The following is a 21642-nucleotide window of genomic DNA, read 5'->3' as shown; positions in this document are numbered from 1 at the left end:
TCGTTTTCACTCTCTCTTTCTCATCCTCATACTGTATGGTGTCACTCCACTCTGCTCCATCTCTGTTTTCTACCTGTAACTCTTTATTTCTACTGCTTCTTCTCTCCGCCTGTATTCCCTCACCCCTCGCTGGGTCTCAGCAGTAACAGGTGTTCGGTGAGGCAGGAGGCCTGCGGATCTAAATGTTCTCATCAGTCCAACAGTCCGGCCCAACAGCTGAACTCAGCATCAGTCCACAGCCTGCTCCAGCGACCGCACCTCCTCCCGGTCACTTTCATTCTTGACAACAATACACATTAATTTTTCTGCTGACAAAATACTCCCTGCTAGTACCTTGGGATCTGCGGTATAAACTAGAGTTTGTGAATCCTGTAGAGAAAACCAAAGGGTCATTGAGTTCACAACTGGCTTTGTTTAGGTTTTAATTTGCTGGGCTTCAGACATTTTTGCAGTTTTAAAGACCTTGACCAGGCGGCAAATATGTGATAAGAATGCCAGTCGTAGTGAAGTAAAAAGAAAAAAAAAGAGCTCTAAAATATTATTCTGAATAAAACTATATAGTGCTGAAACAATTAGGCCATTATTGATTAGTCAATCAGCGATGATTAATCAACATTAACGAATTTTACGATTAATCATTTAGGACAGTTATTTTATTTTATTTTAAAGGACCAGTGTGTAAAATTCAGGGGGATCTATTGGCAGAAATGGAATATAATACTATCATTTTATATGTAGGTATGTTTTCTTTAGTGTATAATAACTAATAATATATTGTATATTTGTGTTACATAGGTAGCAGGTCCCCTCTTCATGGAGTCCGACGTGTTGCACCGCCATGTTTCAACAGTAGCCCAAAACGGACAAACAAAACTCTGTTAACTTTTCCTGCTTGGGCCAGAATTGATAACGCTACTCATTCCCGTCGCCGCCACTCTCTCTCTCTCTTGCTTCACCACTCACTTGCATGCTACCCTTACAACAACTGTCTCTAGAGAGGGCCATTCACATTTTGGCTTCGGCAACTGTAGCAAATACACGCTTGGCACACGGGAAGTTGTAATACATTTACAGGATTCAGTTTCAGGAATTTGCTACTTTTCTCTGTTTACTTATATCATTGTAAATTTAACATATTTAGTAGGGCTGTCAAACTTAACGCGATAAGGCAAATTTGTTTTAACGCCACTAATTTCTTTAAAGTATTAACGCAACTTGGGATTCTTAGGTTGTAGCGGTGAATAATTAATATTGTCATCTGTCTACTCAAATAAAGTTTGACTGTGAAACAGAAATGTGTTGTGTTGCTTACAGTCACTACTACCTGTACTCTTCTACATGCATGACATAAAATATATATAATATATAAATATCATCTGTTTAAACAGTGTAATTACATAAAGCCTTTGTGAAAGAACATGTTATATTTAGATGATGGGAGTACATGAAGCCTGTTCTGCTGGTTCTTGCAGACTAACAGTAGGAGCTACTTTGCTCAAGTTCGGTTGAGGAGGAGAGACAGTGACGCGCTGTGGGGCGGGGTCAGCTACTGAAGGTTCTCTCTGGTTCGACCAGGAAACCCTTACATGGCTTGCAATTCTCTAATGACGTCAGAAGAGAAGGAAAAAAAGAGAAGTGATTTTCTACACCCATTTCCGGACAAACGGAGCAGGAGAAAAAGAGAGAGGATGGTCTTTTATGATACTATGGTGACTTGTAGACACACTGGGGACAGATATTGATGTTTAAAAGACATGGAAAAGTGCATTTTGCATAATAGGTGACCTTTAAGGTACATTTTGAACAGACAAAAAAATGTGTGATTAATTTGTGATTAATCGGGATTAACTATTTTAATCGACTGACAGCCCTAATATTTGAGTTTTGGACTGTTGGTCCAACAAAACAAGCAAATTGAAGACGTCATCTTGGGCCCTGGGAAATTGTGATGAGCATTTTTAACCTTCGTCTGACTGACTTGTTTATAGACTGTATAATTAATTGATTGATCGTAAACATAATGAAGAGATTATTCAATAATGACAATAATCGTTAGCTGCAGCCCTATAAAACATTACAAGGCTTGCTCCAAATATAAACAGCTTACCGCCCGAGTGACAATGAAAGCTGCATATTCAGCCCTATTTTGGCAAAAAAGTGAATGTCTGGATCACACTGAGCATTCAGACAAGCAGTACAGAAGTGGATTATGCTACATGAGTAGTTTGGGAAGCTTCTATGTACATTCTGATGTTTTTGTTTTTTTCTGCAGCAAAATGGGTTGGAGTTTATTGTAACGGCTGTGACTCCATGAGCTGATTGAAGCTGTCATCCTCCAAAATGGAGAAAGCTACAGATTTTTTAAAGCCATGTTTCAAACCTACTGGAGGAGGAGTGTTTGTATAATGGGTATAATTAAAACAGTCTTCAGTGGAGGGTTCTTTTAAGCCTACATGGACAAATACAACTCCAGTTGTAACTGCAGCACTCAGTTGGACACAGTTGACAAAATGCATAAACACCAGGATGATAAAATATAAATGCTTATTCGGCAGAAATCATACATATTCTGTTTAGTTTCCATCTCCGTTCAACTCTTATCGTGATGTGAAAAGTGCACTCAACTTTCTGATGTGCTGGTGACAAGTCGAAGCAGCTTAGAGAATTATCAAGAATACAATAAGACACAGACAGACGGACAAAACTACCAACCGCAGAGGGACTTAGTTCTACTAGCTTTAGCATCCTCTGTGTCTGTGTGAGTGTGTTTGTGACTTCCTCTCTGGTCCTATGTCTCTTTCTCTGTCTGTCTGTCTCTCTCTCTCTCCTCTTCCCCCAGCAGCCCTACCTTCTCTCTCCACTCTCTTTCCCTCTTCACTTCTCTCCTTCCTTGCCTAGCGGTAGTCCTGGATTAGTTCCATTGCCTGGTTATCTAGTGTTGGCCTATTTTTCTCAGAAAAGTGCAGTTTTTACTCTGCAGTTACTGGGGGTAGTCTAAGTTTGTGTGTGAGTGTGTGTTGTTGTTGTCTGGAAATGTATTTTCACACAAGAGTTGTAAAGGTTACTTTGAAAATGTTATCTATTGGTTTCAATTGAGGTCAGTATTCAAACTCCATTGCGCTTCATTGTTACTTGGACAATACATTTATTTTTTTGGTTCTGTTCTGACTGTGCTATACTGTAAAACGTATATAAAGATCTCAACTAGCGGCTGCAGTAATAGCCGGGAACTTTTGTGTGGCAAAAAATAACAACAGTAAACATTTTATACAATTACTGAAAGGGAGTTTACTGTATATGATATCATTGTAATTTATTACAATCAAGCCCCCTGGAAGAGCACCAGGCTGTGAAGCAAATTTTCGTAGTGGCCAAACAGTAGTGCTACAACTTCCGTGTCCGTCACGTGATGCCATTGGGCCTAAAAATACTTTTTCCCATAGACTTACATTGGGAAAGAGCCGTCTGTAACTCAGCGGATATTTTTTTTTTAGGTAATTCAACTTCCCAGTATGAACCCTTATTTAAATCATTAGGTCCTAAAAGTAAAATGCACTGATAGCCGAATCCAGAGATATTTCCTTCCTCCATTTATGTAAATGGGAGGTGGAGTTAAAGGAAACGCTACTGCGTCTGCTCAATGGGCCCAATGGATGCGGAAGATCGCGGGATGATCCGGGGAATTTATCACTCAGCAGTCGAGCCATTTTGGCTTAATGCGCCACTGAGCAACTCTCATAGGAATGAACGGGAGCCCACTGTATCCAGTTCTCTTTATACATCCATGATTAAAATCAACTAAATTAAGAATTAAGAATTTCATTGGATGAATTCAGCTCACATTTTAAAGTATTATTCCTATTTGTTAATCAGCGCATTATTCCCTTTTTTGTTTTTGTCATTCTTATATTCATACACCAGCTGCCTATTAAAGCAATAGTTTTAGAAATACGGCTCAATTTAGAGCAGCAACTATCAGCACAACTATCGTGTACATTTTTCAGAGATTTTCTTGACATTATAAACCCTCTTTCCTCACTGCTATTATTAATCAAGCTACAGTTAATTATAAATACATACACCATTAGCAGCTTGAGAAAACCTAAACATGAACAGGCAAAGCTGAGAAGAGCACAGACGAGGGTGAGGAGACGAGAACAGCAGGAAACGTTTGACAGCAGAATAAATGAACCAGGAAGTTAAAGTTTGTGACCAATGAAGCAAAAATTAATGAAAACTTGTAGCAGTGTGTGTGAGTGTGCCTATTTATTCTTACACTTTTTTTTTCTGTGATCACTTATTTAACCATTATCAGTATCTAAATCAAATCATGATGAACAAATAAACACTTTTTCTTGTAAAATGTTTAGTTGCTGAAAATGCCGTTTTTGCTTTAGCAATACCACAGCCCACAGCATGTTTGAGGTTGACTATCCCGACATTTACCTAAAAAATATCCATATATATTTGGGTTTTGGGGGGGATCACCTACATTACATAAGGGGTCATGGATAGCAATAATTAAGATGGGCCCGGAAGGGACCAGGAAAAGAGAGTGTGATGAAAAACATGTCAGTAGTTGGCTGTGGTTTGAGCAGATCCTGTAGCATGCTGGACAGGTGTCTTGGTTAGTGGCCAGTGTTGACTAATGTGTGCTACCACAGTATTAAATCACCAAATGCATGTTGCATTGACTTAACAAAAACATCTCACGTATTGCTTCTAGCTGAATTTGTGCTGGTCTATGACAAATATTACTGCTGGCACCGGTAGAAGCAGAGGCTGCAGACGAGGACAGATGTGTCCTGTAGCTGCTAAACCTACTAAAATAATTTAATTAGTATGCATTTTAGTCTAGGCCTCATCTCATGGTCTAAACCAGAGGTTCTCAATCTTTTTCAGCCAAAGAACCCTTACAAGATAGAGAATATACCAGGGACCCCCTCATGTACTGTATGTCCCTTGGAATAATTTGACATTTATTACACTTCTATGTGAACGAACAACACAAGAGAAATGTATTAGAAATATATTAGACATGTATTAAACATATTTGCAGATTCTAAGTGTTATAGATTTGTTAGATTAGGATGTAATCTATTAACTATTATACCAACCCAGTCGTCAGAATTTTTTTTTGTTATTATAGGTTTCTGTAAACCATGTGAAAAGCAGAATGTCGGCGTTTTTTAACCAAAAATATGTTTGATCAGCCTCGTGTCACACTTGAAGAAACAACGTTACCCTGTAAAGTCAAATATTTACTTTTGGTTTCACAGGGGACTCGGACAGCGGTCTCCTGGGTGAAAGTCCTGTGTTTGTTTGACCCATATACCACCAAGAGGACTTTAGGGCTGTTATTCGTTATTGTATCATGTAACTTTCATACCAAGTAACTTCCAATAACAGCCGCTTGATATACCACGTCACCAGCTGTACTACGTCACTAGCTGAACTACGTCGCTACCTGTACTACGTCACTACCTGTACAATATCACTTGCTCTGACCGAATGCAAAAAATTTCCACATTCACCGTATCCGTGGTTTGCACTACAAAAAAATCTAACATTTTTTCTTGACGACTGGGCTGATTATAATGTAGATTTAAAAAATTTAATATTATTGGTTGAACCAAACCTTTAATAAAAAAAATTATATCATGATAATCTAAATGAATGAATCTAAAAACCTTTCACGGACTCCCTGGGGTTCCCCGGACCCCACTTTGAGAATCACTGGTCTAAATGACATTTCAGTGATTTTTTTTTTCAGCATAATGAGAGTGGAATACCACTTTTACCGCATTAAGGTAAACGATATTACTGTTGAACAGCATATAATACTTAAATTGCATTAGCCAAACTATCTATTCACACCTAAAACAGATCATGTGAGACTTAGGAAAGGTAATCCCTTAACTAAAACTCAATGGATATGTCTACAATTATACTGCAGCTTTGCTGCCCATGCTCTTACTCAGATTACCATGAGGGTAAGAGCAGAAATGGTCTATCTATATCTATAAATCCTATAATCCAATAATCCCATCGTATTTGTGAATTCTGCAATCACAGTTTGCCTTAAAACTGTGTAGCAATGTACTAGTAAAGTAAAGAGGGTTTCCGGGAGTAAGCTGTCAGGAGCAAAGATCAATGGCAAAAACAAATACACAGCAATAAAAGCTCCGGTCCTCAAGACGTGATGAGTGCCACTTCAGTGCAGGTAGGGTGTTTCTAATAGCAGAGGTTTAGAAGAAGATAACAGAAGTAGTGAAGTATTAAAGGATGGGATAGATTTGTTTAAGTCTGCCTTAGCCACATGCCCTTAATGACATTAAGAGAGTTATTGTTCGCTTTAATCATTTTGCATGTCCATACTGGCTGTCACGTGATCTCTTCCTAGCGTAACATGTGGGTATTTTTAGGACGATATTCCTTTTCCCTTGAATACCATGGCTCTTGACAAGCAGCTTCAGTATTAAGGCAATCTGTATGTGTGTGTGTTGCAGACATTAAGGGAGCATCCATGTGTTTGTTTTTATAGTTATAGCTTTATTGTAAGTTGCTTTCGATAAAAGCGTCAGCTAAATGAATGTAATGTGATGTAATGTATATACATTTTTCTTAATTGCTTTGATTAAATACAGAAATACTTAGTGCCATAATCGCTCTGCTCCATAATTAACTGTGTCAATTAACGCAAGTGCATGGTTGCACATGCATACACATGCATAAGCCAATACATAAGCGTGCAGAACTTTTGAGTGAACACAAAGCTTCATTTTCAGTCATGCACCTGACACACTCGCACACAGTAACCACACTGACTCATGTCTTCATTTAAAGAGTATGAAATAATGATATGAGATGCTAATTTCCGCACATATATAGTTCATTAGATACACCTAAACCTAATGTGATGCAGTACAACAGCTTTGTGTTAAGAGTGCATTGTACTGAGAGGTGTTTCTAATCTTCTGCCCACCTCCACTGACATAAACTGGGACACAGTGCTTACTGGTGAATTATGAAACAAAGTCTGTTGACACAGTGCACAATAAACTAATTTCTCTGGTCACCACAACAAGTACCCCATCAACTGTGATGGAAATTATCAAGTGGCAATTATTTTTTAGTTGTACATTTTATGAATAGTTATGTATTTGCCACAAATATTTCCCCGAACTAGAAACATGCAAAGCAGTTCCTCTTTTGACGGCATATCCTTCATCACCATTGTGCTTGTGTATATTATATTTGTAACCAAGATAATGTTGGCAACCTTTCAGTTCCCTTAGATATAGTATTGAAACCTTATCTCCATATGCCAGCTATTCTACCCTAGGAATTTAGATTTGTTGATATTGTTCATTCAGGTTGATGTTTGTATTATATTAAAGTGCAAAGGCCTGGATGGTGGATATACAAATGTTTTCTTAAAAGTATAGGTTCACATTATATTTAAGTCGGTCAATACATCATTAATTGGTAACCCATTGAAACAGATTTTGTTTGTAAAGGCAAAAACGTATTAAACAGTTTATCTGAAGCTTATATGAGGGTTCAAAGGTCCGAGTTAGTCAAATCAAGTGGGTATACTCCAAAATTAGTGTATTTTAGTTATTTTGTACAACATTGAAAGATATCTACACAATTTTTCTAACTAACTCAGATGTCTGAAACCTCCATTTCCCAAAATATGTAGCTAATAGGAATGGTTGTAATTCATATTGGATAAGTATTACAGCCAAAACAAACCTGAATAGGTTTTGTGTTTGTGCATTTGCATTTCAAAGCCTCTATGTGCAAAATTTGAAAAAAAAAAATAAAAAATAAGTTTGGCAACGGCTTAAAGGTATTACTTGAGCAAACACTGTGGCAGACGATGATGCATGTTGCTGTGAACATAGTGGCAGATGTTCATTAAGATAGTTAGGACATAAAAGCATCAGTGTCCTTTGAACAGAAGATAGCGGACTCCGGTAGAATGGACATTCAATGATCCAAGTTAGGATGGATGAAATGAATGAGGAAAGCAGACATACAGTATTTACACTGAACACTTCTAAATAAATAGTATGGCATAAAGTTTGTGATCTTCTGAGGAACTGATTAATTTTCTGGAGTGTAAGTCACATACAGAGTAAAAAAATCTCCCTACATAATGATCAATAAAGCCAAAGACCAGGGTGGGGTAACTGGAATAAGATTATAAAGTGCAATAGCCCATGTGACCTTTTAGATTTCTGTACATTGTAAATACTGTTACATCTGTATATTATTTTTTGTTTTGATTACTATGATGTTTTTTTATTTACTTGCATAATCATTTGATGATATACTATATTTGCTGCCAAGATTGACCATTTTATTTATATATAATGTTTGTTATAATTGGAAAACCACAATTAAAAAAATAAATCTCCCTACATCAAAAATCACTTAACTTGGTCCAAGCTTGACAAACCACTTCTGCAAACGCCTCATGTGCAGAAGCTGCAGAGGATACACGATGAGCTGCTGACCCAGGACCCGCAGGGTACCAGACAGTAAGAATGTCAATGGTTTGCTCTGCTGTACCCTCGGACCTGACTCCATAATGACTCTCTGTCTGGCTCTGAGAAACTAACTTGAAGTACGACAAACTCCAGCTGCACTTAAAATAGAGCATCTATTTTTCATCTTTAATTGGAGGAAGATTGGTTCAAGTGTGGGTCAGAATCAAGAGGGTTGGTAAAATGATGACTGTCTTTGAGCATTAGCAACGAATTGTCCAAATGAAATAACAACTACGACACAAGAAGTGTTTTATAATCGGATGCCCCATCCAACCCAGTATCACGCCAAAGCATGTAATAGACCTGCCTGTCCAGCAGAGGATAGTGTGTCAGTGTCATGTTTTGCCTCACCGAGGCGTGAATATTACATGTGTGTGTGAACGTTCAGTACCAGCAGGGGGCAACAAAACCACTCACTCACTTAGTTTTAGGCAACAAATCCACTTAGGTTTAGGAAAAACATCATAGTTGGCCTCAAAATAAGTACGTAAACTAAGTATAGTACGTATGGAAACAACATAACATTAGTACAGACACATGTCACAAATGTCATCAACGTAACTTACAAAACAAAACACCGATATCGAACACCGGCCTCCTGGTTGAAAGTCCTGTGTTTGTTGGACCCATCCACCTCCCCTCCCACCTGCCATAAGCGGTCTTTCTCACATTTTATTCTTCATCACTAACTCTGCAGAGTGTTACATATTTACATGGATGCCTTTACATTGCAGTCAATACAGACTACAGGGCGTACAATTGACATCATTTTGATGTGCCTTCCAAAACCGTTATAAATCACTGTTGAAAAAGTGATCTTCTTGATGATGTGACAACGTATGGTTAAGGTTTGGTTAGGTGTAGGCACAAAAATGACTTGGTTCGGTTTAGGTAAAGTTCATGTAGTGAGTTTGAGTTAAAATAAGTACTTCGTAAATGTTGGGGAAACATCGTGGTTTGCGTTGAAATGACTACCTTGCTATGGTTAGGGGAATGATCTTGGCCATGTTTAAAAAAAAACAACAACAAAGAGTGTTGGTTGGAAACGATAAACAAACAGCAGTCTCTCAGGTTAAAGTTGGATGTTTTGATGACAGCTGATGTCAGCCTCATTTCCATATTCAACTGGCTGTCTTCTAACATTCTCACCTAATGACCAGTAGTTTACCTCCACCTTACCAATCAATGGGGCTGGGGATTGTAGAAAGAGATCAACCGCTGCCAGCGACTACCACCACAGAAAAATAAAGAAAACACATTTCTGACCTTTGAACCAGACAATAAAACACACCAGGATCACTCCCTTTAATCACCACATCCCCAACTAACCAAACACACCTTTCCCAGTAGCACTTGGATGTGTCAAATGCTCAGACAGTTAACTGGTAGAGGATTTACAAAAAGTATTCCTTAAGACAGTGAAAATGACAAACTGCAGATTTAAATCGTCTTTAACGTCCTTAAGCTTGTGTTAGAAAGGAAACTGATCAGAACATAATACCAGGACACTCTACACGAGCAAGACTTTACACCAGAGACAGCCAATACACCAGTTCTTCTGCACTAAACTTTATGTTCAAGGGAGAACCGAAGAACCGTAAAGTGATACTAAAAGGCAAGTCTATCTTTTGAGTATCACTCACAACCTGTAGGCTTGAGTGATGGCTGTGAAAAGTTTTATATTTCGTGTTCATTGATGAAAAAAGTATTAAAAAACACTCGTTCAAAGTATTCAACATGTCCCTCTTCACTGCTGTCCATCTATATGTGTAGTATGTTCCAAACAGGCAAGGTTTGGCCAAAATATGGTAAAACTCTGACTGTAAGGGAATGGGGACTGTCTGGAAAGCCACTATTGTGCCTTTCTTATACAGTATAAGACAAAGGCAAAGAGCAGGTGTTGTGGTTTGTGTACGAGAGAAGCTTCTCAATTTCACAAATAAATATTTCCACACTGTCGACATCAGTCATCAGAGTGAGTGGGATGGAGTGGAGTTACCGCTGCTGACGCACAGCTGGGGCTGGTAAGAAGAGGCCACAGATGCCGGGTCAGCCCTTCTTCTATGTATGAGAATGCTGCGTTCCCCACACACAAGGTCTGAGGGCAGGTGGAGGGGTGGCTGCCAGAGAAAGATATATCCTGCCTCTTCTGTGCTCCTCTTTGTGAACAAAGAGAGAGCAGTCAGCTCCTCTTGACTTCATCCCACTGTTCATGTGGGCAGCCTGATGGGTTCATATCAGCAAGGCTTGCAACATTCAGCCAGAAGCGGAGAGCAGGAGAGGGTTTTAGGTCAACCGGCTGACCACTGCCCTCGTGGAGCTCAGACAGAGAAAAGGCAGCAGCAGGATAATTGGAATCAGCTTTTATATTTATATAAAAACTTAAGTTCCACTCTAATAAGCAAAGAGGGGATGGTGATAGCTACTGACACTCAGCTGGAGCTGGAGGAAGCCTCACAAGCTGGGCTGAAGCTTTGCCCGCAGTGACACACACCAGGGAAACCCTGAAGGCACAAACTAAGCCCAGTGACCGGTGGTCTTATTTCAGCATTATGCTGCCTGTCCTCGGTCATGTCCACACCATTCAGAGAAGTGCTAACAACAACAGAGGAGCTGAGCTGAGAAGAGAAAGAGAAAGAGCACACACTTCCCAGCTTAGTCACTTGCTCTAAATGACATTGGAAATGGGTTCACTGTGAGCGCTCAGTGCACTTAAGGCCAGAAGCTCCACAAGAAACTAATGCACCACTCTTATATGGATCTTGTACATTTGATGGCTTGCAGCGGACAATGATTGAAATACACTTGGTGTGTTTGGGTAGCTGTCTGATAATATGGGTGCCAAATAACTCCAGGGCTAATTAACACCAGAGACAGAGTTGCCAAGCTGGCAAAGAGTTGCAGCTGCCACCTCACTTATCTACATCAACCTTTTTTAAAATTCATGAATGAATTGGAGGTCCTATAACAAGCAGCAACAAACTCTTGAGAGTTCTGCTTCACCCCCACATGCATTCAACCTTTCAAACAGACTTCTTACCAGTGGGCAACTCCAGCCTCCGAAAAGGGAAGCCAATGCAGAACTGCCTTAAACTTGCATTCTTTGTAACAGCCAGCAGGGGGCGACTCCTCTGGTTGCAAAAAGAAGTTTGATTGTATAGAAGTCTATGAGAAAATGACCCTACTTCTCACTTGATTTATTACCTCAGTAAACATTGAAACCATGAATTTATGGTCTCAATTAGAGATGTTCCGATATCATTTTGTCCTTCCTGATACCGATTCCAATACCTGATCTATACAGCTGTTTGCTACTGACAATGTATGGATAGTGGACAGGACTGTAGTTGCTAGTGGCAGCCATGAAACATCCAGAGCCACAGCACAGTGAAAGCTACTGTTTTGGTGCGGCAAAGAAGAATTGATTTCCGGTTAAATAAGTTGATTTGTTTCTGGGTTAAAAAATTATAGTATCGGATCACTGCATACTGGTGTACTCCCAACTTTGGGCAGTATCGGACGCATTTCCGATACAGGTATCGGTATTGGAACAACTCTAGTCTCATTCGCTTGTTTCAAGTCTTCTTCAATACAGCATTATGTTCATTTAGTAAATTCATTGTCTTATTTAAAGAAAATAGAAGATGAAGCAGGGTATGCTTTAGGGCGTGGCTACCTTGTGATTGACAGGTCGCTACCACGGCGTTCTCCAGTCTGGGAGTCGTCTGTGTTTTTGTCTTACAACTTTTACCCTTTCACAGTGTGTTTTCAGTTTATGGAAGGGTAATTGTAACATTTTGGTCGCCCCTAAAATGTCTTATTCAGCGTTCGGTTGTACTTAGATGATGGTGATCTGAGAATGGCCCAAAACGGCCGTGAACAGGTGAGTCACTGGTACACCTCACTTTCCTGTTGTCACACCACAGCTGTAATTCAGGAGAGCACTGCGCATTTTTGGTGTAACTGTCATTTCATCTCATGTCAGCACACTCGCAGCAGAAGCATGCGTCGGGCCAACAACTTCAAACACGTGTGATCAGTAGGGGGTCCAAGGTGCAGTGCTTGAAAAGCTAGCCTTGGTTGTGCTGTCATCTGCAGAGGCTAGAAGAAGCCCCATAAATTCAAATTGACTTGAATTTCTGAGCATATACATGCAATATTGGGCAAACACAAGAAGGTGGTAAGCTAAACTAAGAAATCCTGGTGATTAGACAGACCTATTTGTAAGAGAATCCTCTTAGTATTTTTTTTGTTTAGTTAAACTAAACTGATCACAGCAGAGGCAGGGAGTTGAATAAGGGTGAATTTTGTCAAATGAAAAGTAGAAGGGAAAGAAAGAAAAGAGAAAAAAGACAGAAAGAAGGAAGTGAACAAAAAGAGGATTTAATAAAACAAGAAGATTAGAATGATCAGTTGTGGTTTGTCATTTATTTGGGAATTTTAATTATATTTCTCATATTGTATCACTTTCTTTTAATTTGTTTTCAGTTTACGTAATAGCTATCCATGCTCATTTCACAGACATATTCTGACTTGGCTTTTTGAAAGACATTTTGGTAATTAACATTGTAAAGGATTGGCTCAGTGAGGCAAAGCATAACATAAGCCCAAACCAAACCCTCTTGGCCCTACTGGCTTGTTGTGGATCTAAAACACCAGCAACATGCAGAATAATGTAGGCGAGATCAAGCTCCCCCAAAGAGCTGTTATTATAACACCTACACTAAATATGGGTTAATACAACCAGCATCTGATACGAGAAGCATCATGCTGAACAGATGAGGGTGGTAATTCCAAGTAAGGTTTTGGGATTTAATTTAACAGAAGATGTGTATGTATTCACATCAAACTAATCTTCCAATATCAAGTACCATAGGCGGCTTATGTGCCACAAACAAACGTTACTCGTCACAACAATGTCTTGTTTCATCCACAAATCAAAGATACTCAGTTTACTGTCATAGAGGAGTAAAGAAATCAGAAAATATTCACATTTAAGAAGCTGAAATCAGAGAATTTTGACTTGTTTTTCCTAAAAAATTACTCAAACCGATTAATCGATTATCAAAATAGTTGGCGATTCATTTAATAGTTGACAACTAATCAATTAATTGCTTTATCGTTGCACCTTTAATATAATAAATATAATACATATTGGACTTACTATTTTCTTACCTCTATATTGATTTAGCTCACATAAATATCTTTACAAATAATGTCATAGATGCAGCCTTGGCTTTGAAAAGGAACAAACAACCGGAGACAGAGAGCTGATGGTGAAAGTTTGTGCACAAAAAGAAGGCGTACTTGCTGTAAGCCTCCACACAAACCCACCACTCAGTATAGTCTGCAGTATTCTCCTCCAGCTAGTAAAAAAATCTATTCTACTCAAACACTGACACATAATACAGCTATATCATGTTTTCAAGGAAAAACCCACTGTTATCCATAACTGCACCACCAACCTCAAACACTACTTGGTGCATTCCCAGCTCATCCCTCCTACACACAAGCCGCCGAGCACTATGAATAAGCTTCCCACAGTTTGCCAGCTCTGTAGATCCTGTTCTATCTGCAACAACATTACAGTCCTACAACTCACCAAATACTGGTGCTGCCAATTCATCAATGACTTATATGTTCCTACACATTTCTGTTGGTCAACGGAGAAAATAAACATTTGAAATTATGAACTAGATTGTGAGATTGTAATTTGGACAGTTTGTTGCGCAAAACATGACATTTGACGACGTCAATTTAAGCTTTGGGAAACTGTGATGAGTATTTTATAGACGAAACGATGAATCAGTCATTCAAGAAAATAATCTACTGATTAATCGATAATGAAAATAATCAGTTCCAGCACTTTATTTTACTTATTAATGGGAACTCAAAGACTTTTTGGGTAATTTTATGATTACATTTTCATTCTTGGATGAGTGTGTGTGTGATTCTATTAAAAATATATTCTTGATTCTAAATCATTTTTTGATTTAAATTTTCAAACAAGTTTCATGTATACTTTTGTAAAATTAGATATTAGTATTTGTCCTATTTTTATTATTTATGTTAACATTACTGCAGAAGACTGCCAGTTGATTGTAAGTCCCTTAACATTTACTAATATATATATTATATATATTTATTTATATATATATAATATATAAAAACGACATGCTTCTGCACTCTCTGCTTTATTTGAGTGTCAGTCTCATGGTTAGCTTGAAGTTGCAGAGGAGTAAAATGATTAACATTATCTCCTGTATTAACATGCAGCATACTTTAGTATGAACCTTATAACAATGGTAAAAGGGCTATTTTGTAAGGGTAATGTCTTGCTGTTAGTCAAAAACAGAAAGTGTTCAAACATCCAAATCCTTGACTCTTCCTCCTCTGTAGCATCCTACTCAGCAGCTGCTATTAATGTTGTTAATGTCCAAGTCCAATCCTGCATTGTAAGATATGTTCTTTCCCTCCCACACATACAAACTATATATTTTGGCTTATGCTGTATGTCCTTCCTTTTATGCTCTTCCTCATTGTTCTTATGTCATTCACTCTCAGCAGTAGGCAGATTGCAGCAAATTAAGTTATTTTTATAAAACAGTCACTACCACCAGCCGGAGCAAGTGTTCTCATTTTACAGCTAAACAGTACACTACAAGATGTTAGTAACAGAATATTGATTCATATTTGATCAGCGCTGCCTAGTTTGACCGTTTGATCGGAGTTTGTGAGTGATTGACAGCTGCCTCCGTTGAATGAACAGCCAATAGGAACGCTGTCTCTCTCCGAAATGAACTGTGATTGACCAAAGTCTCCCATCACAGGCTAGATTTTGTTAAAGCCTGAAAACAGAGCCATGAGGAGGTGCAGATGTCTAGTTTTCTCTCAGAGCACTTGAATTACAATATGCTGAAAGGTTATTATGGATTTTTTGTCCAATTATGGCAAAAATATTCTGCCTACTACAGGTTTAACAGCCTTAGCCTGAGAAAGAGAACTCAGTTTGAAATGCACAGCTTATACTGCATGTAATAGAAACCAATTTCTGTTCTGCCATTGCTCCATCTTCGGATTAATGTTTTACGAAGCATTTAAATCTTTATCCTTTGCAGCAAAGTATTTGGTTCATAGTATTTGCTATAGGGCTTTTGGAGGCCTGCATTTCCTCCCACTGTTCTGTAGCACATAGGTAAAATGGAACAAGTCATGCTGGTTAATGGGCCCACATGGCTTATAAAACCCCTGTAGCATAAATTACACTGTTGTACTTTCATTGATAAGCTCAAGGCCATGTAGCCAAGACATTTAGGTTATTTCTGTTGAAGACTAAATATTCCATTTCACATATTATAATAATACATCCACTAACATCATACTCCAGTAGTGATTAGCCATAACTCTGATGTAAACTGGCTAAAGTGAGGAATCCAGTTGACACTTTGCATAGCTAGAATCAAAGAATGAATAGACAAAAAGACAAAAGTCTTTTCAAAAGTCTTACAACATACTGTAAGGTGACAATAAGGTGTAAGTGTTGTGCCCTAATATTACAGGACATTGATCAAACTATACTGTATTCTCAACATACACACAATACTGCATTGTTTACATTATTACAGAGGATACCTTTGTAAGTAGCAATGTCAACACTTTCAAATATAGAAATTTAACATATACTGCACTTTTCAATATCGAACAATGGGTGCCTTTTCACCTGAACTATGAACTTTTTACATTGTGATAAATGTATTAATCAAAATGTTGTTAAATATGCTATATTCCAGTGGATTACCGACTACGTTTTTAGAAGTCAATGAAGCAACCTTCCCAACCCTTGCTATGTCAAACTGCTTTGTTAAATCTCAGTTTATTTTGTCCAACTCCTTTTGTCACCGTGAAAAAGAGTAAACCATGCACAGAAATGGGTGTCCTTTTTTAAACTACTTATCCAATATAACAGAAAATCCTCTCAAATTAAAGCTGACACTCGCTGTTCTTTCACTTCATAGTCACTGTGTAATTTCCCATCAAGGGAAAACTAAGCATTCAAAGAAATATGCTGTTGTCCAAATGTCAAGTTTCTGTTCAGAGGAGGAAGATGAGTAGAGCCGAAGAAGAGGTTAGGCTACACTCATTCTACACTCGTTTGGAAGAGAAAGAGACAAGAGATAGAAGATCACACTGTAAATGAAAGAATCGTTTCTGACCTCATTTTTAAGTTGCCAGGCGACGGTTGTCCGTCGTAAACTGATACAATATCAAAGTCTTCCTCCAGCGCCAGCGTGACGAAGGTCAGCTGGATTCGGTTCCTCTCCCCTGTTATTATGAGCCATGTACAGTTGGCGTAGTTGGGATAGCCGTGGGGGAAACCCGGCGACTCTATGGTACCATTCAGTCCTTGGACGACGCCACCACAGGATTCAGCTGGAAGAGAGAGACGGGACAAAATCATATTAGAATATTAGGATCTCAAATCTGCATCCTGCATTAAATTAGTTAGATGTAAAAACATTTTCTTTCCTGTCTTTCATACTTGACATTTCAAAGAGACAGCCTTTTGTCAAGTTCTGTACAGAGACTCTAGATTGATGCCGCTGTGAAGACAGATAATTAGACATGTTTTATCTTGTGTCCTCAAAAACCTTTACAAATAATGTAATGAGCTGTGTTTGATATAATTCACTGAGCACAGTATGTGCCAAACCAAATTTTACAAGAGTAACAAGCCCCTGCCCTCACATGCAACTCCAACATAATGCAACACATGCCTCCCATGACACTGGAGCATATGCCATGTGAAGCTTTCATGCAGTGCCTGAACATGAGTACATACTGTATATATTTAAATTACATGGCTCTAACCCTTTAATCCTGACGATGTTAGTGCTGCGATCTTCTGATCTCGGACCAGAAATAACTCCCTATGACACATACACCTATACACACAGCACAGAGTACTGTATGGTACCATCACATTGCTCATTCATTAAAATAACCTTGTACAACCCTCACACTGAACACAGAGTTTCCATGTATAGATCTTTTACATTAACTACATGGACCTGCACATGCACAAATGCACGCATATAAAACTAAGCCAGCTCATATGCAGCTAATTTTATGTAGAAAAAACTTGTTCTACATAAAATGATCTGTTAGAATGTACTTTTTCATAACTTCTGGAAATGCTGCACATCACGCCGCACCGGTTAAATTATTCAGTGTATCACACAGAGTATTAGTATCCCTTCACAATTGGAATGTACCTGCTAAAATATGGTGAAGTATTATTATTATTAGTATGCAAATAAAACCATTTGTTTAAAGGTAGTGTGTGGAATTTGGTGACATCTAGTGGTGTGGTTGCAGATTGCAACCAAGTGAATGCCCCTCCGCTCATTCCTCCCTTTCCAAGACTGCGGTAACGTGAGCAACCACGTGGAAAACCATGGTAACGATGTTCTCTCCGCTCAGAGGCCACCCTTACCATAATAACACTACTTTAGGAGCAATACAAGTCAGACGGCGGCTGGCGTTAGCACAGTTTTGCAGGTTCCGCGGCTCAAGTTACCGCAGTTTCACAAGCGTGTCGGAGAACTATGGTGGCCTTCGTGTAACTTAAAAAATGCAAAAGGCTCTCCCCAGAGCCAGAGTTTGGTTTGTCCGTTCTGGGCTACTGTAGAAATTTGGACTCCGCGAAGAGGACCCGCTCCCTATGTACGTCGATATGAAGGGCTCATTCTAAGCTAACGAAAACACAATGATTCTTAGTTTCAGGCGATTGTACACTAATGAAAACATAGTTATGAATATTATATTCCACTTCTGCTAATAGATCCACCAAAATGCTGCCATGTTTTAAAGTTAGAGACACCTCATTGTCATGTGATAAAAACGTCTCTGCTGACTGTATAAGATGAGATATGATACAGTGTAGAGGGCAAGTATTTAATCTCTCTTCCACCATCTTTTCGTTTATCTCTGCTGTTTGAGCTGTTCTTTCGGCACTCGACATCCCCACTGGGTGTCAGTTGCTGCTGCATACTTGCATGTACATGCATGGACGTATTTCACAGGGGACATAGTTGCACAGACACATGCACAGAAGAACAGACTCCATACAGCTGGCTAGGTTTTGAAGAATTCATGGACTGCTTTTAAGTGTCAGTGTTCAGTGAGAGACAAAAAAAAGGCAGTAAATTAATAATAAAGCAGCTCTTAAAGCTGCCAAAAGCTAAGCTAATGTGTAACAAATCTTGTGAAAGCAATACATGTAACTGCAGCAGACCAAAATAAACCAAAGCCAGAGCTAAACCAAGGCAGACCAAAACAGCAGCTAAAATAATTAGTGTAGAAGGGAGAAAGGCAAATGCTCGCTAAAGTAGGGCTGTCCCAAATACCATTTTTTGGGGTTTTGAAGCTTTGTTGAGAAATATTTAAAGGTATTCGAAGCTTCGCGGCACAGCAAAGCACTGCACAGCAGGCTGACATGTTCTTCTGTCTGTCTCCATCTCCCCCATTTAAGTTGCAGGGACAGTGCCGCTGACGCACTACTGCACACACACACCATACACACAACAAACAGCGATATCAGAGAATAACTAATAATAATTAATGTTGAACATGAATAATGAATAATATTGTGGGATTATTCTGTATTTCATGGGCTATTTTGGGATTTATACTTTATTATTATATATTTAAAAAAAACAACAACAACAACAACAAAGCATTCGAACACTGATTTGTTGACCATGGCAAAGGTCAACGCTTCGAAGCATTCGGGTCAGCCCTATGCTAAAGTATAATAAAATTGACTACATGTTAAGGAAGCCTGTAAAAGCTATGCAAAATGAGAAACAAAAAGTGTTTTATGGAAAAAAACTAGGGGTACACTTGAGTATCGCAATATTATGTTTTGTGATTCTCTATCGTCTCTCAAAAAACATTGTAGTGACTTTTTAATTAATAGTTTATATGCAAAAGTTGTGGCCAACAATGGTTAATTTTGTGTTGTGTTGTTGGATGTTACAGGGACTTTTCTGATTGCATAAAAAAGTTAACTTTTTAATATACATATGGTGGTATGTTCTTTATACTATGATAGTTTTCATTCAATTATTATTTTTTTTAAATCGCAATATATTGAATCGTAACCCCTGTATCATGATACGTGTCGTATTGCCAGATTCTTGCAAATACATAACCCTAGAGAAAACAGTACAGTACCACATGTAAAAGCCAAAACACCAAGCAAAATAAAAAAACAAAAACAATCAAGGTTTAAGGATCCTTCACACTACCACTGCTCTCCTTCCCTCCTCTCTGCTCATTTACAAACTCTCCCTGCACTTCTCTCCTCCATCTTTCATCTTCTGCTACTCTCTCCTCAAGAAAAACTTAATACAGTTTACTCCTAAAGCTGCTCCAATATACAGGGCACGTAGCACAATGTGTGTATGTGTGTGCGTGTGTGCGAGAGAGAAAGTGTGTGTGTGTGTGTGTGTGTGTGTGTGTGTGTGTGTGTGCCCAACATGAAAGCCAGCAGTAATTGTTTCTCAGATAGCGATGTTTATTGATGTATTTACCTTCTATCACTGTGAACACACTCCCTCCTTTCACACACACACACCACACACACATGAAGAAATGTGTCAACTAACTATTGCGTCACAATTCAGTCACGCAAACGCTAACAAAATATGTGTGCGTTGGTTTCTGTGTTTTAGTCTTTTTCCATCAAAATGAGATCAGAATGTCCGCATTGTGCACACACCAGATGTTCTTGTTGTCTGAAGTAACACAAAACACACAAACACACGTAAATACCTATACACAGGCCCGAATGAACAAGCTGGCAGCAACACAGACGCGCATATGTACATGTGCTCACACACACACGTACACAAACTTCAAACCATCTGGGGTGTCCAGATTAATTTCAGATTGTTCTCCACTGTCTTTCCAACCCAATTCACCTCTCCCCATCAGCCGTCTCTGTGTTGTCTCTCTGTTTCTGTCCACGGTCTCTTCCGATGCCAGATCCCCCTCTGCCCTTTTCGAGCAGATGGGATAAGTGGGATTCAGCGGATATTTGCATCAAGCCAAATGCCATATTGTAGCACCACACTTGGGGCATTTCAGTAAAAAGTTTTTTTTGCCTTGCCTCTTTGTTGATGTAACAGTGAGTTCTCCCTTGTGTGGGTTTTCATGCTTCGATTTTGTTAGTTTAGTGTAAGCTTTTCTGATCGAGACTGTCCAGTAACTGAAAACCATATGGTCAGTCTTCCCAACAGCTGTCCATGTGAGCACAACAACAAACGCTTACTCATTGAAGGAAATGACAGAAGAAAAAAAAAGAGTCTCCACCAGCGGCTCTGTGACGCTGTACTTTGGCACAGTGGTGCTTTGAACTAAATGCTTACGTCAGTGTGCTAACATGCTCTCAAGTGACAGTGCTAACATGCTTATATTTAGCAGATACAACCATGTTCATCATCTTAATTTGGCATGTTAGCATGCTAACAGGCATAGTGAATGAAAGTACTGGAGAAATCAAAATAATGTTGACCTGATAATAGACAAAGAAAACAGAGAACCACCAAGATGTTTACAATTCCTCCTAAAGGGGACTTGGATGTGTGCGCTAAATTTCATGGCAATGAAAGAGACATTTTACTCAACACCACAAATGTCAACCTCATGGTGGCGCTAGAGGAAAATTCAGACTATCTCCAATGTCAGTAGGTTTTATCCGCTAGAGGCCATGAGTGTCTGTACAAAGTTTCATGCCAATCCAGCAAGTAGTTGTTGAGATATTTTAGTCTGGACCAAAGTGGTGGACCCGCTGACCGACCAACCTACATTGCCATCCCTAGAGCCTTGATGCCAGTAGTGTGGCTAAAATAGTTATAATACACTTTGGTTCTGGTAATAGAAATGTCTTCTGAAAACTATTTTGCAGAGGCCACCTGTTGATGGAGGCCACCAGTCATCCGATGAGTGGCGACCTCCATCATAAAAATGCTGTGCATTGAAAAATAAAATACTGTTTTCACCTGCCTGACTCAATACATGC

At 38.9% G+C, this 21642-nt stretch overlaps 1 protein-coding gene across 2 annotated transcripts in view; it reads right to left on the bottom strand.

The window, feature by feature from the left end:
* Window positions 1-21642, bottom strand: part of LOC141754265 (CUB and sushi domain-containing protein 1) — a 467652-nt gene that overhangs the window by 333337 nt on the left and 112673 nt on the right. For both annotated transcript variants that reach the window (XM_074613208.1, XM_074613217.1), the window contains exon 2: window positions 16772-16988. In XM_074613208.1, the coding sequence (XP_074469309.1) occupies window positions 16772-16988 (217 nt within the window). The remainder of the gene's footprint in view (window positions 1-16771; window positions 16989-21642) is intronic.

The sequence above is a fragment of the Sebastes fasciatus genome, chromosome 2, assembly GCF_043250625.1.
Source record: "Sebastes fasciatus isolate fSebFas1 chromosome 2, fSebFas1.pri, whole genome shotgun sequence".
NCBI lineage: Eukaryota > Metazoa > Chordata > Actinopteri > Perciformes > Sebastidae > Sebastes > Sebastes fasciatus.
The sequence above is the reverse complement of the archived record's forward strand: the minus strand, read 5'-3'. Positions and strand labels throughout refer to the sequence as shown.